Source organism: Rutidosis leptorrhynchoides, chromosome 11, assembly GCF_046630445.1.
Source record: "Rutidosis leptorrhynchoides isolate AG116_Rl617_1_P2 chromosome 11, CSIRO_AGI_Rlap_v1, whole genome shotgun sequence".
NCBI lineage: Eukaryota > Viridiplantae > Streptophyta > Magnoliopsida > Asterales > Asteraceae > Rutidosis > Rutidosis leptorrhynchoides.
The window spans coordinates 140,020,976-140,035,464 of NC_092343.1; the positions used below are offsets into that span (position 1 = coordinate 140,020,976).

At 31.5% G+C, this 14,489-nt stretch overlaps 1 protein-coding gene across 1 annotated transcript; it reads right to left on the reverse strand.

Moving 5' to 3' along the window:
• Positions 1–9,308: 9,308 nt before the first annotated feature.
• LOC139874241 (guanosine nucleotide diphosphate dissociation inhibitor 2-like) lies at positions 9,309–14,121 on the reverse strand. The gene is made up of 13 exons (XM_071861697.1): positions 13,923–14,121; positions 12,653–12,715; positions 12,484–12,567; positions 12,288–12,395; positions 12,031–12,203; positions 11,332–11,443; positions 11,159–11,239; positions 10,981–11,043; positions 10,770–10,871; positions 10,371–10,495; positions 9,940–10,150; positions 9,783–9,857; positions 9,309–9,627 (listed from the first exon to the last, which is right to left on the reverse strand). Exons 1-13 carry the CDS (start codon positions 14,007–14,009, stop codon positions 9,577–9,579), a joined length of 1,335 nt encoding a protein of 444 aa, XP_071717798.1. The 5' UTR covers positions 14,010–14,121; the 3' UTR covers positions 9,309–9,576.
• Between the last annotated feature and the right edge of the window lie 368 nt (positions 14,122–14,489).

Here is a 14,489-nt window from a genome sequence, read left to right on the forward strand (position 1 = left end):
AGAGATTGAAAAATTTTATTTGGTAATAAATGTCAAAGGATCTGACACGGATACGTGTTAAACTATAACTTTGGTTTCGAGAGCTTTTCAGGTGCATGACTGTGGGTAATATGTGGTTGGATCATCATCTCGAGTGTCTTCAGGAATTTCGAAGGATTTGAACACAGATTGTAATCGTTAATATACCTACGATGTCTTAGGATTTTGAATGATATAGCGGGTTCCATGAATGGAAATGATGTTCTAGTACATTTTTGAAGTCAAAGTATGTTTTTGAAAGATGTAAGAATCTAAGAGTGATGATTTCGGTTATATCTCGAATTGAATTCTGAGATTTCAAAATCAAAATATGTAATTAGATTTGAATGAGTATGGTTGTTTTGATTTCCATAAAAGAATGTAAATTGTCGTGAAAGTAGGGAGTATAGTTGATGATTGTTGAATCAGAATCGAAGAAGGTAACATATAAATTGTGAATTTAAATATCTCTCGGGTATTACCTACCCGTTTAAAAAAAATTTCACAAGTAATGTTTTGTACCAGAGAATTTTATCACAATCTTTATGAAAATATAAGTATATTTTCTTCAGATGTAATATAGATTTGATGAGTTAAGTTCATTTGATCTTAGGCTGGAATTAGAAATGAATAATCTCTAACATTAGAGATTACATAATCTTTACAGAGTATTTCACTACTGTGATTAATACTTCATTATTTATTCTTATAGATATTTCCTTAGTGCATCATGTTGATGCTCATAAAACTCTTGCTAACTTCACAAGATTCGAATGTTATTTTCCAGTAAGTTTCGAGTACATCGAAGATGAAAGTGTAAAATCAAACATGTTATTGAATAATACACTTGGTTTATTATGAGACGGAATTTATTGATTTGAAGCAGAGATTGCAGTTAACGATGGTTAAGTTGTTAACGAAGGATATACTTCATAGCATATTAGTAATATGAATTTAAACGAGTAGTATCTACCCTTTTTCAATTCATACTTAATAGCTTAGTACGAAAGATTTATTATAGTTTCAGAATTCATATATATATATATATATATATATATATATATATATATATATATATATATATATATATATATATATATATATATATATATAATATATAATTTCTTCGGAAAGAATGAGTTAATACTTCATAACTCATTAATACAATATACTCGTTCTTGTGTTGTGATGATATCCACATTAATTTCTTGAACTGGCGGAGTTGTGATGTTAGAGGTGCTGATGATTCTAACGATGTTGGCAGCACTGATTGTGTTGGTGAGGCTAAGGGTACTGTTGATGCTGCTGTTAAAACAAGTCTAGCTTGTAAATCGTGCACCATTCTTGTCAGGGTTTCGATTCTTCTCTCTATCCTCTCTGTCCACTCATCTGATTTATGGTTAAAGCTGAAATAGATAATCTCTAAGACTTTAGAGATTACATAATCACCGCAGAATGTTTCTCCGATGAATTTATGAATCAATACTTCATCGTTTGTTGTTGTTGGTATTCCTTGGTATCTATGGGCGTGTGATGTTGATATCCGATATACAAATTGTGATATTGAGGCGTGTGATACGGATGTGATTGTTGGTGGTGGTAATGATACTGTTGGTGTTGATGATGGTGATACCGTTGATGTCGGTGATGCTGCTGGTGCTGGCGGTACTGGTTATGCTGCTGGTGCTGCTGATGGTGTTTGTAACCTTCGCACCATATTCTCCAAAGCCACTACCCGAGCGCGAAGCTCGTTGACTTCTTCTATTACACCGGGGTGGTTGTCGGTTCGGACGAGCGGATAAATAAAATCTAGAATTTAATGTAGTATATAATCGTGACGAGATACTCTGGAAATGAGAGAGGAAATGGTGTCTCGAACAGGTTCGCCGGTAAGTGCTTCAGGTTCATCGCCAAGAGGGCAATGTGGTGGGTGGAAGGGATCACCTTCTTCTTGTCTCCAATGATTGAGGAGGCTACGAACCCATCAGATGAATTGGGGATGGCTGATTGGTTGATTCATTCCGATTATACTGCTTTCGGAGCTTAGGTGAATATCCATGTCGGAAATCCGAGGGACTTGAACTAGTGGCGAGTTCCATTTCGTACGATTGAATTAAAGAATTTTTCGATATGAAATGATTTCCGGCTATCGGATGGTATTCTAATTATATAGAATATCCAAATATATATATATATATATATATATATATATATATATATATATATATATATATATATATATATATATATATATATATATATATATATATATAGAACAAAAGATCTCGTTGATTACGGAGGAATTTACGGAATATGTCAGGCAAAGTTTACAGTAACAGATACGCGGAGATATGAATTAGCAGATACGCTAAGATATGAATTTTGTCCATACACTATACATGCAATGAATGCAGTAAGACGCGTTTAGACGTAAGATGATAAGCAGATAATTTTTGACAAAAATGATAAGCAAAACTTTTGACATGCAGACACGGTCGAAGTCCAGACTCACTAATGCATCTTAACGACTATCAGCTAGACACACTAATGCAAGACCTGGTTCGCTAAGACCACCGCTCTGATACCACATGTAACGACCCGTCCCAATCCATCAGAACGAATACGATAACATATGATTACATCGCGAGGTACTTGACCTCTATATGATACATTTTACAAACATTGCATTCGTTTTAAAAGACAAACATTCATTTACATCGAAAGTTGATAGGTATGCATACCATTTCATAATATCCAAACTATAAATGACATAATCTGTCATTTACTTAATAATAATCTCTAATGAACTTCAATGACTCGAATGCAATGTCTTTAGAAATATGTCATGAATGACGCCAAGTAATATCCTTAAAATGAGCTAATGCACAGCGGAAGATTTCTTTCAAACCTGAGAATAAACATGCTTTAAAGTGTCAACCAAAAGGTTGGTGAGTTCATTAGTTTATCATAAACAATCATTTCCATTATTTTAATAGACCACAAGATTCCATTTATTCAATAATCATACACTCGTAAGTGTTTAAAAAATCATTCATATGATGAACACCTGGTAATCGACATTAACATAATGCATATAGAATATCCCCGGCATACTCGTAAGTATGCTATAATTTTATAGTCAATCGCAATCACCTTATTAAAATCGAAGTACTAAAGCATCCGGCAGTTTGGATGGGGTTTGTCAGGCCCATAGATCTATCTTTAGGATTCGCGTCAATTAGGGATGCACTAACTCTCAAAATTGTGATGTTCCCTAATTCTTAGGCTACCAAGTTTAAAAGGGGCATATCCGGCTTCGAACCATTCAACCATAAAACGTAGTTTCGATTACTTGTGTCTATTTCGTAAAACATTTATAAAAATTGTGCATGTATTCTCAGCCCAAAAATATAAAGGGTAAAAAGGCAAATGAAACTCACCATACTGTATTTTGTAGTAAAAATACATGTAACATCATTGAACAAGTGTAAGGTTGGCCTCGAATTCACGAACCTATATTAATTGTATTTTTTTATATGTTGGTCAATATCGGTATAGCAATTTAGGTCAGGTCATAGTGTATCACAATCCTAATGCTCGAGACTAATATGCAAAAGTCAACAAAAGTCAATATGACTCAAAATGATTTCCAAAATTTATGCATGATTATTATATGGTTTAAATATCGTCGTTTTATATTTTTAAATATTTTTTTTAAATATTTTATTAAAGTAAATAATATAATTCATTTATTATTAAAATTTATATAATAAAAATATACTTTTATATATCTTAAGTAGTAAAATTTATAAAGTTCATTTAATATCATAAAAATAATATGATGGGTAGTATTAATGTAGTTATATTACACGTAGTAAAATATCTTTGTATTACATATTTATTTGATAAAATAATATCGATAATAATAATAGTAAGTAAAAGTTGTATTATTTTGTAATAATAATTATTATTATTCTACTAATAATAATAACAATATTTATATTTACGAAAAATAGTATTATGAATAAATGATAATTCTTATTAATAATAATAATGAATTTTTATATCAACAATGATATTCCTATAAAAAATAATAATATTTGTAAAAATGATATTTTTAATATTAATAATATTTTTAATAATAATAGTGATAAAAATATTGAAAAACGATAATTTTATCTAAATTAATATCTTACAATATTTTAAATTTCATCATGATACCCATACTCATTATTTCATAATCGACTTGTTTAATAGCTTTTAATCGTCTTTTATATCGCGTTCATATTAATGATAATAATAGTAATCTTAATAATTAGATATTACTAATATTAGTTTTAATTATAATAATACTAATAATAATAAATATTATGATAATATTAATGATAATATTAATAACTATTTTAATGATAATAATAATACTAATTATAACTTTGACGACAGTAACAATAGTAATAATAATAAAAATAACAATTTTTAATGATAATATCTTTTATTGATAATAATAATAATAATAATAATAATAATAATTGGATAAAAACTAGAACGACGATAATAACGACGATAATAATAATCATTTTTAATAATAATACAAAAATTCAATTGACTATAACTTCTAATCCGTTTATCGAAACCATTCGATATCTAAATGAAAAGTTTTTAATTTTCCGCTAGCTTTCCAACGACATGCATATCTTATACCTTATCTCAACCGCATATGTAACTAATTCAGGATTCAACATAACCTATTTAACGATAATAACAAAAGTACAAGCATGCATACTCCTATATACTCGAGCACTAGTCAGGGTTACACTATTAATATGTAAAAATTAAATTATGAGTGCCTACGTATCAATATTGAGATTCAATATTGCAGGAAAGGTACATAGACGCAACGAAAATGATAAACACTAGATTGACCTCACGAGCATACCCATGAACCATACCCATAACCTCCATAGCTATAACTGTTGCAAAACACCCCGTCTCGAGCCGTCTCGACGCCCGTCTCGACGGTTTGGTGACTAGTCCGTCCCGTCTCGTAGAAAACCGTCTAATATGACAGTCAACGATCAAAATTCGGGTTAAAGTTGAAAAAAATCGAGTCAAAGTCGGTCAACATTCAGAAAAGGGAGAAAATCGATAAAATCGGTAAAATATATCGTATTTTAGTTTGAATTTTTTGTATTAAATTAACGATGATAGCAATTATCGGTATAAATTAATTAATTAAAGTTTTTAGCTTTAAAATATGTATACATATAAGCATTTTTATACTTATATATTTAAAAGTCAACTTTGGTCAACGTCCGTCTCGACCCCCGTCTCGACCCCGTCTCGAACGTCTCGACCTTTTTAGGACCCGACCGTCTCGACCCCGTCTCACGTATTTTGCAACCTTGGCTATAACCCATAATTTCCTTAGCTCTGCCCCGCTTGTAAAAATCCGTTTTGAAAATAAAGCACTCATGACCTCGTCGTAGTATTTTATGTATACTACTTAATGGTAGTAAAATACTACTAATACTAATAATAAGATTAACAATAATATTAATCTTAATAATAATAATTATAATTTATATATATATATATATATATATACATACATATATATATATATATATATATATATATATATATATATATATATATAGAGAATGCGAGAGACAGATGATGAAAAGAAAAAAAATGAATTACAAATCAAACTCGTTCGATATTTAAAGGAACTTGACATCCACCTACTTCCCATTTCACATTCAATCATTCATCTCATTCATGCCGACACTTTTTATGTAACATAAATATTTATATATTAATATTTAATCTTTATAATTAATTAAATATAATATTATATTTACGTGCGTAGTAAAAATGTAATTTTTACTAAAATGAATCTTACGTTGCCACTCGACTCATGTACCACTTTCGGTTTTTCGAGCGCACTTTCGTACGTTTAGAAAACTAGCCTTTTACGTTACGCGACGTGTACCTTTATCAATAATTAGACTTAAATTAATGGAAAACTAACCCACTCAAAGTGTAACTTAATCTTTTTAGTGTTTTGGTCATTTACTTCTATAAATCAAAGTCTCGTTATTTAACAAAACATATTTAATAATATTAGTTTAATTTAAAGCGTTTTATGACTAAATTAAAATATATATATACATAATATATATAGGTTTGAAATATTTTTCTAATAATACAACATTTAAATTTTCAAAACTAATTATATTTCAAAGTATAATTTAAGATCGTTTACATAATCGAACATATTATATCATATAACGTTTACGCTTTAAAACTTAATTTGATAATATTCTTTTATGTAACAATGTTTATTTTAATTTCCTTAAACTTTCTAAATAATATATATTAATATCTATCGAATCAAATAAACAAATGTTACTATCGTTTTCTTAACTAATTGAAATAATATATTTTTAATAAACACGTTGTTAACACACGTTGCAAGTTATTTATGTACTTAGTTCTAACAATTACCATTTCGACCTATTGTATATATTCAATTCACGTTATTTAAACAAAACCTTTTTAAATAACAAATTCTATCCTATCGAGAAACGTTTTCGTTTAATAAAGTTAAGTCATATAATACATAAGTCATAATGGTTCCCAGTTTCTAACTTATAGTTCAATCGTGTATCGTAAGGTTAAATCTAAAGGATAATCAAACGTACATAATCATTTTAATGTAACATATCGAATGGGTTCCCATTTATTCTTTCTATATGATCAATCATTATGAAAGTTGAATAATTAACTTATTAACAACACGAGGTAATTATTGTAAAATACGTATTAGAGATCAAACAGGAATCTCCACTAACTTTTGTCTAACTCTCGTTAGGTGATACTTTGTTCTTACTTGTAAATTACTTTATCATTTATTCCGAATATCGTTAAAAAGAAACGATTTCTCAAATCAACGTGGGCTTCGTAATAGAGACTCGTAATCATGATTCAATGTATCTGATAATTCAATCATATGATATTATCTTTTAATTCCGTCAATAACTTTATTGAACAAATATCGAAACAAACTCGTTTATGTAAAGTATTATATATTTAATACTTTGTTAACGTTTTCAATTTAATAAGTATATATTATATTATATATATATATATATATATATATATATATATATATATATATATATATATATATACATATCAGTATACACATATATGTTTGTGAATCGTTAGATATGGTCAAAGGGTAATTGATTACATGAATATGGATTTCAAAACTTTCGAGACTCAACATTACAGATTTTGCTTATCGTGTCGAAAACATATAAAGATTAAAGTTTAAATTTGATCGGAAATTTTCGGGTCATCACACCACCACCCTGCGCGGCGCGCAAACGTGCCTGGGCAGATTCTGACTTCTTTTAAAAGTGTGCAACGAAAACCCACACTTCCAATACCCTATTTACACGTATGTACATTAAAAATATTTGGGTCTTACAAAACCCGTTCAACGCCTCAATCTCCAAGTGTCTTCCATATCACCCATTCCCCAATCCTACCTCCCAAGCTATTCACGATCCTAAGTGGAAAAATGTTATGACTGAGGAATATAATTCTTTAATTAAAAATAATAGTTGTATCCTTGTACCTCGCCCTGAAGACATGAATATAGTTCGTTTTATGTGGCTCTTTCGGCACAACATAACATGGATGGTTTTCTTAGTCGCAACAAAGTGTGTCTTGTTGTGAATGGTCGTTACCAACAGAATGGAATTGACTGTCATTATACGTTTAGTCTGCTTGTAAAGCCAACCACCATTGTACGATCCTTAGTCATGCACTTTCTCGAAATTTACTTGATGTCGAGAATTCTTTTCTTAATAGAAATATGTCCAAGACCGTCTATATGCATCAGCCCCCAGGTTTTCGGGACCATGGACACCCTGATTATGCTATCTTTTTGAAGAAGTCTCTATATGGTCTCAAACATGTCCATTGAGCTTGGCTTTAGCGATTCGCGTAAGCGGGCGGGTTTTCAACATAGCCGTTGTGACTCATCTTTGTTCATTTATGGACAAGGCCATGACACAACATATTTGTTGCTTTATGTTGATTATATTATTCTAACAGCTTCTTCAACAACTCTTTTTCAATGAGTCATCAAATCTCTTAATCAAGAATTTTCGATGACAAATTTAGGCTCATTGAACTATTTTTTGCGAATTCATGTGACCCGTACATCTAGTAGGATTATAAGTATGCTATTGAGATTCTTGAGCGAGCTCCGAATAACATGTTACAGTGTAACCCTTGTAGCACACCAGTTGACACTGACTCTAAGCTTGGGGCCGATGGTCCTGCTGTATCCGACCCCACTCTATATAGCAGCCTTGGAGGTGTTATTTAGTACCTCACTTTACGCGTCCTGACATATCTTATGTAATTCAGCATATCTGTCTATACATGCATGATCCTCGAGAACCCTATTTTTTGGCTCTTAAACAGATTATGCGCTACATTTGGGGAACTCTTGATCGAGGTCTACAACTATTTACTTCATCTACTGCTTCACTTGTAGCTTACTCGGATGTTGATTGGTAGGTTGCCCTACTACACGACGATCTACTTCAGATTACTGTGTTTTTTCCGGTAATAACTTGCAATCTTGATCGTCAAAGCGGTAGCCTACGACTTTTAGGTCCAATATAAAAGTGGAGTAATGTGGCGTCGCTAATGTGGTTGCTGAAACGTGTTGGCTACGAAATCTTTTAAGTGAGCTTCATTGCCCGTTATTATTAGCCACTTTGATTTATTGTGACAATGTAAGTGCTGTTTTCCTTTTGTCCAACCCGGTTTAACATCAATGGACGAAACACATTAAGATCGACGTTCACTTTATTCGTGACCTTATGGCTACCAATCACGTTTGTGTTCGTACGTTCGTGTTCTTCATGTTCTATCTCGGTACCAGGATGCAGATATCTTCACGAAGGGTCAAGGGTAAAGTATAACTTTTTCCCAAAAGGGATCATTTGTATTTTCTTTTCTTTTTTTCAGAAAAATGGTTTTTTATAATTAATTTCCTAACTATTGCAACAACCTAAAGTGAAATGTAAACCCGATTCTAGTGAGCAACATAACGAGACAAACTACTAGGCTATCTTGTGAGTTGCGACCAAGGACGTTGAAAACTTCCAAATAAATTTTATCAATTCATGTTTTAGTTTTGAAAATTTCTCAAGGTTTCAAGCCAACCAAAACTCGAACAGTCCAAGTAATTGGGATTCGGTTTCAGCCTAAGGTGGATATGTCACTACAAATTCTTCAGCAATTAAGAGTGGAATGATTAAAGAAAATTGCAAATTGTGCCACCCCGGCCCCAGGGATGTGAACACGCCCAAGTCATATTTTACACAAAAGTACATAAACACCATTATCCTTAAACATTTAAGCATATAATGTTTTATATCTAGAAAGATAACAACTTAAACTTTTTCTTTCCACCACATAGGCATTTTCAGAGCTTTATAGATGTAGAAAAACTACACACCTCCAATGTTTCTATTCTTCAGCAGCACTTGCAGCACTTAGGTCAACATTCAGGTCAAGAACCTACATGAAAACATATGTTAGCAACAACCCTCAAAATTAGAGGTATAAGCTGTAATGACATTCATTATACCGCCCATGTGGAGCATTATAAGTTATGATGACCAATAAGTAGAAGTCAAAACAAAATGGTTTAAGGAATATTGAAAATTTCATACCTTCCCGGTTATCATTGAGTACATGTTGAGGACATCTATTACAGTTGACTCAAAGTGTGTTGTGGCATCATAGCTCTGTTAAACACGATAGATGAATTACAGAACCATGTATGAATTCAAAAAAGATAGTGCAAAAAGATCTGTACTAAAATCTTACGTTGGATATGAAGCAATTGTCCAGAGATGGCTCATTGACAGGTTCAAATCTATCGTACATATCATAAAAGATCTCATCAACAGGTCCTAGAAGATCAAGCCCTGGTTTCAATTCGATTTCGGGTTGATCAGTTTCTGCCTCAGTTGATACAAATGCAATGAACTTCCCTTTTGGTGCAACATTGTGGGAGTATGAACAGCAAAACAGATACCTGCAAAGTAGAAGTTACAATTAAATGAATTGCTTATTATTATGTTTACTTTTCTATTCTTATCTGAGGCATTAATTATTTAAAAAAATATATTAAAAGAAAAGGCGATGTCTTGATTATATGTTGGTCTATAAACAGTTTAACATTGATTACTAGTAAGCATCAAACAAAACCAGGTATAAACAAACAAACAAAATTTAGATGTTGTATTAAAACTCACATGTCTGATCGGCGACCCAACTGCTTTTGTGGAAGAATAACTTGCACCGAGTGTGAATCGCTCGTGTTTGGAATGGGGTGGCTCATAATGCAAATTGCTCTGGCAACCTTTCCCACTTTCCTCACCTATCAAAAACCATACTTAGATAATTGTAGAAATAACAAAAAGGTGATCTCATTATCTTTCATACCCTGGAAATAAAGATTTTGAGGTGTCTATTCAATCAACTTTCAGTTTGCAGGTAAATAGGCCGTCCACCATGTCTTACCCAAATTGTGTATATCACGTTAATCGGTTTGTAACCGTATACTGAACACCCCTAAACATTACCTTGTACATCCAGTCTAGGCATAACAAACTACAGTTTTTTTTAATAAATGTATATCAAAAGATGTGTACCTTGTTAGGCAAATATGAAGGATCGCAAACAACTTTCTTGCACTTGGCTGTTTCACCCTCTGATGTCACACCACAAACCTTGCCTTCCTCATCAAACTCAACCTGGTATTAGTAACAAAGTAACATTAACTCCCAAAATGAAACCTTTCTTACTATTTTCAAAGACCAAAACTCAGAAAACAAAATAAATAATAGACATGATATAAGATACCTTGCACTCAGGTTTATTCAGCATATAGGTTCCACCATAAACAGCACTGAGTCGCGCAAATGCCTACAATATATTTTCAAGTAAAATATTGAACCTCCATCATTTCACAGGCAAATTAAGCAACACAATAAATAATAAATAAATAAATAAAAATGAAACCTGTCAGAAAAAAATGTACCTGAGGAAGCTCGCCAAGACCATACAAGGGATAAATGTATGGTGACCCACCTTGGAAACGTGCGAGTGACTCAGCATAAAGCTAGTGGAGAAGTTTTAATAATTAAAAAAGTTAATTCTCAGAAATTTTTTAACTAAAAATAAAATAGACACAAGCTGACATCATGTTTAAACCTTCATTCTCTTCACTGTATCAAGAGCAGGTTCATTTAAGTAACGATCATCCCTGTGCAAAGCTAACGCATGGCCTATGAAATCCACAGTGTTGTCATCGAGACCGTATTTACTGAGAGATTATAATATCGTTAGTACAGTTTTAAGAGGAAATGTCAATACATGTTGCATAGGCCCATCTCTCACATTGTATATATCTACTTATACTAAGAAAACAAGTACCAATGTAGCTTCATTTGACAAAGTAAAATAAAACACTATTGCTAAACTGATATATAAGTATCTTATTCTATTAAAAAATGTTACTTACTTCAACTTATAATTATTTTGTGGTAGACTAATGATCTGTTGAGGGATTCTTAAAATATATAATCCAATCTATATCTATATTAGCATAACAAAAAGTTATCTATATTAGCATAACAAAAAGTTAAGGTGCTATTAAGTAAATTTTTTTCCTCGATGCAAATCCAAAGTTCAGATGCTCTCAATTTTATATTCTAAAAAGTGTCAGTTAAGAGCCTATTTGTGTTTCCTATAACACTGCAAGATATTGTTGATGTAAATAGTTGTAATATAAAGTTCCATTTTAATATGTCTAGTCAGTCATTATATAAATCAAAGAGCAGAAAAAATATTTCAACAGAACATTTTACAACAAAAAAATGGGAAGGTTGAAGGTAATGATTAGAATAATACGCAATAAGTTCTCTAGTCGTGACACGTGTCAGATCCATCCCCTCGTGTGTTTTGGGTTCATTCTCATTATAATCCTGGACATATATGAAGAACTTGCGGGCCCGACGCTTCTCAAAAATCCCCATGAGAGGAGATTTGAGTGCCTCCATATCAGTAGCAGGAACTTTGTGCACCTATACAGTTCAAGAAAATAAAAAATCAATGTAAAATGACAAATGGTTGTTAAAAAAGGCAAGTAAAAATTTGCAACTTTATACCTTTCTCTTATTATAAACAAAACTACCATCCACTGCTTTAAAGTAGAGATATTTTGTGACATCAGTGTGAATGAGAACACGTACTAAAGCCCCATTTGCCATTATAAACTTGCAATACATAAATGTCATGTTAAACAACATTAGAAGATAAAATTTTAATAGCATAACAAATAGTATAGTATTATTTACAATATACCTTAGGGACCATGTCCACGTTGTAATCTCTGCTGGAGCCTAAATGAGCGGGAGGCTTATCACTTCCTCTAAATTTCTTCCAGAGCTGTAGATTAATAATCATACATGTTATTAAGATCTACATGAAACTGTATGTTATGCATCATGATAAGGGGTTAATAGAAGAAAACCTGAATAAGATTAAGTGAGGTTGATTCTCCCCCATAATAATCATTTCTGTCCATGTGCAAAACCTAATTTACAAGACAATAAGCACATCAAAACAATTTAAGGAACTTTCAATAAAGCCACAGCCTCTACACATTTTTATGTTAAGTGAAACAATTATTGAGTATATTAACTTCTTTGTCAGAAAACTAGAAAAGTTCACAGCAGTTTATTCTTTAATTCCCTATATATTTATATATGTATCATTCAGAAAACCGAAAAATCAAACTAAATAGCCATTGACCTAATACCTTGCAGATCTCAAAAACCCATAACAAATCTAATATCATATGTGCTTTCTTATTACAATAATGAACAGCAAGAATTTTATTTCAATAAATCAGCAAGCATACGTAAACAATCAATGGTCCAGATGTAATTTGATTAACATATAACTATTTTACTTGAGGTCAGCTTTAGTATCAACAACAAAAATTCCATATAAATCACAGTGAATTTTATCATCATTCCAATTGAACTGCACAAATGTGTCATCATAAAATGCTGCAATTTTCATATGATAATCTCACTAATTTATTAATTATTACTACTTAATTATCTTTTGCAACATACAGAAAACAAAGAAAACTCGGACAACAAATAAAACAATTGCAATAACTATAAACTAAATTAGGTTACACAGATCAATAATCACATTCCATAACAATTTCCCTCGATTTTATAAAAGAAAAGTGCAAACATATTGATCAACACAGATCTATTATAACTGAGTCCTGACTAAAACAGCAAATCAACTATCAGGTACTTGATCATTACAGATTCCCTAACTGCAAATCGGTAAAAATTGGGTGATGTTGTATCCGATTTATTATAATAATATCAAAAATAACACCAGATTTTATCATGAAATGCGGCAATTCGCGTATCATGAGATCATTCAAATCTTATCTATATTCATATATTATTTGCATTTCTAAAATAAAATAAAAAAATAACATATCATTTACAATATACACATCTACAGAGTGCAATTACAGTGACTATAGATGCAAACAAGATGAATTCAATTAACATATTTTCACAATTATATATGTATAATAAGTAAAGCATATCGTGTATCAATCGATCATAACAGATCTAATTATAACATATTCATAACTACAACAACAAATCAACTAATACGTACTGGATAATCACAAATTCTGTACCTATAAATCAGTAAAAAATGAGTGATGACGTGTCCGATTTAAGTAGCAAAAAAGCGAATTATACCTTGAGGCCGTCAACAGAGAGAAGACCACTGAGAATGCATTCTTTGAGACCAGTACCGAGAACAACGACGTCATATTCTTCATCCATATTGCAGCGAATTGAATCAGTGATTTGAAGAAATCGAGAAATAGATCAAGTGAAAATGGAAGTGGATGGAGGTAGGGTTTCAAATTGGAGTCAAAAGCGTGTCTTCTGCGAAGTGTTTATTTTAGGAAAACAAAGATGCCTTGCGTCGTGGTGGAATATATCTGTAGAACGATACAGATTTAGCTTTTACTTTTGTTGTATTACAAAAATAGTCCTCTAAGCTATTTGTTTGATTCGAGTGTTTAAGCCTTAAGGAATCGAATTGAGAGGTAACATTTTAAGGATTTTGCTAACGACAACCCTAAGAGCTGTCGTTAACGTGCATAATATAGTTGTGCACTCTTAAAAATGTCCTTTCAGGTAAGAAAATAATCGCTTAGTACAACACTTTAAAACACACTAAAACACAATAACCGGGTTGTCGTTAGCAAAATTCAAATTTTAAATCTAAAATCATTTAATTATTACTTGTTACTCGAG

Coding starts and splice junctions, on each gene's coding strand:
- LOC139874241 (XM_071861697.1), bottom strand. CDS start 14,009: ATGGATGAAGAATATGACGTCGTTGTTCTCGGTACTGGTCTCAAAGAA. Junction 10,872..10,980: donor TGAATAAACCTGAGTGCAAG/GTATCTTATATC, acceptor TACTAATACCAG/GTTGAGTTTGATGAGGAAGG. Junction 9,858..9,939: donor ACAATTGCTTCATATCCAAC/GTAAGATTTTAG, acceptor CGTGTTTAACAG/AGCTATGATGCCACAACACA.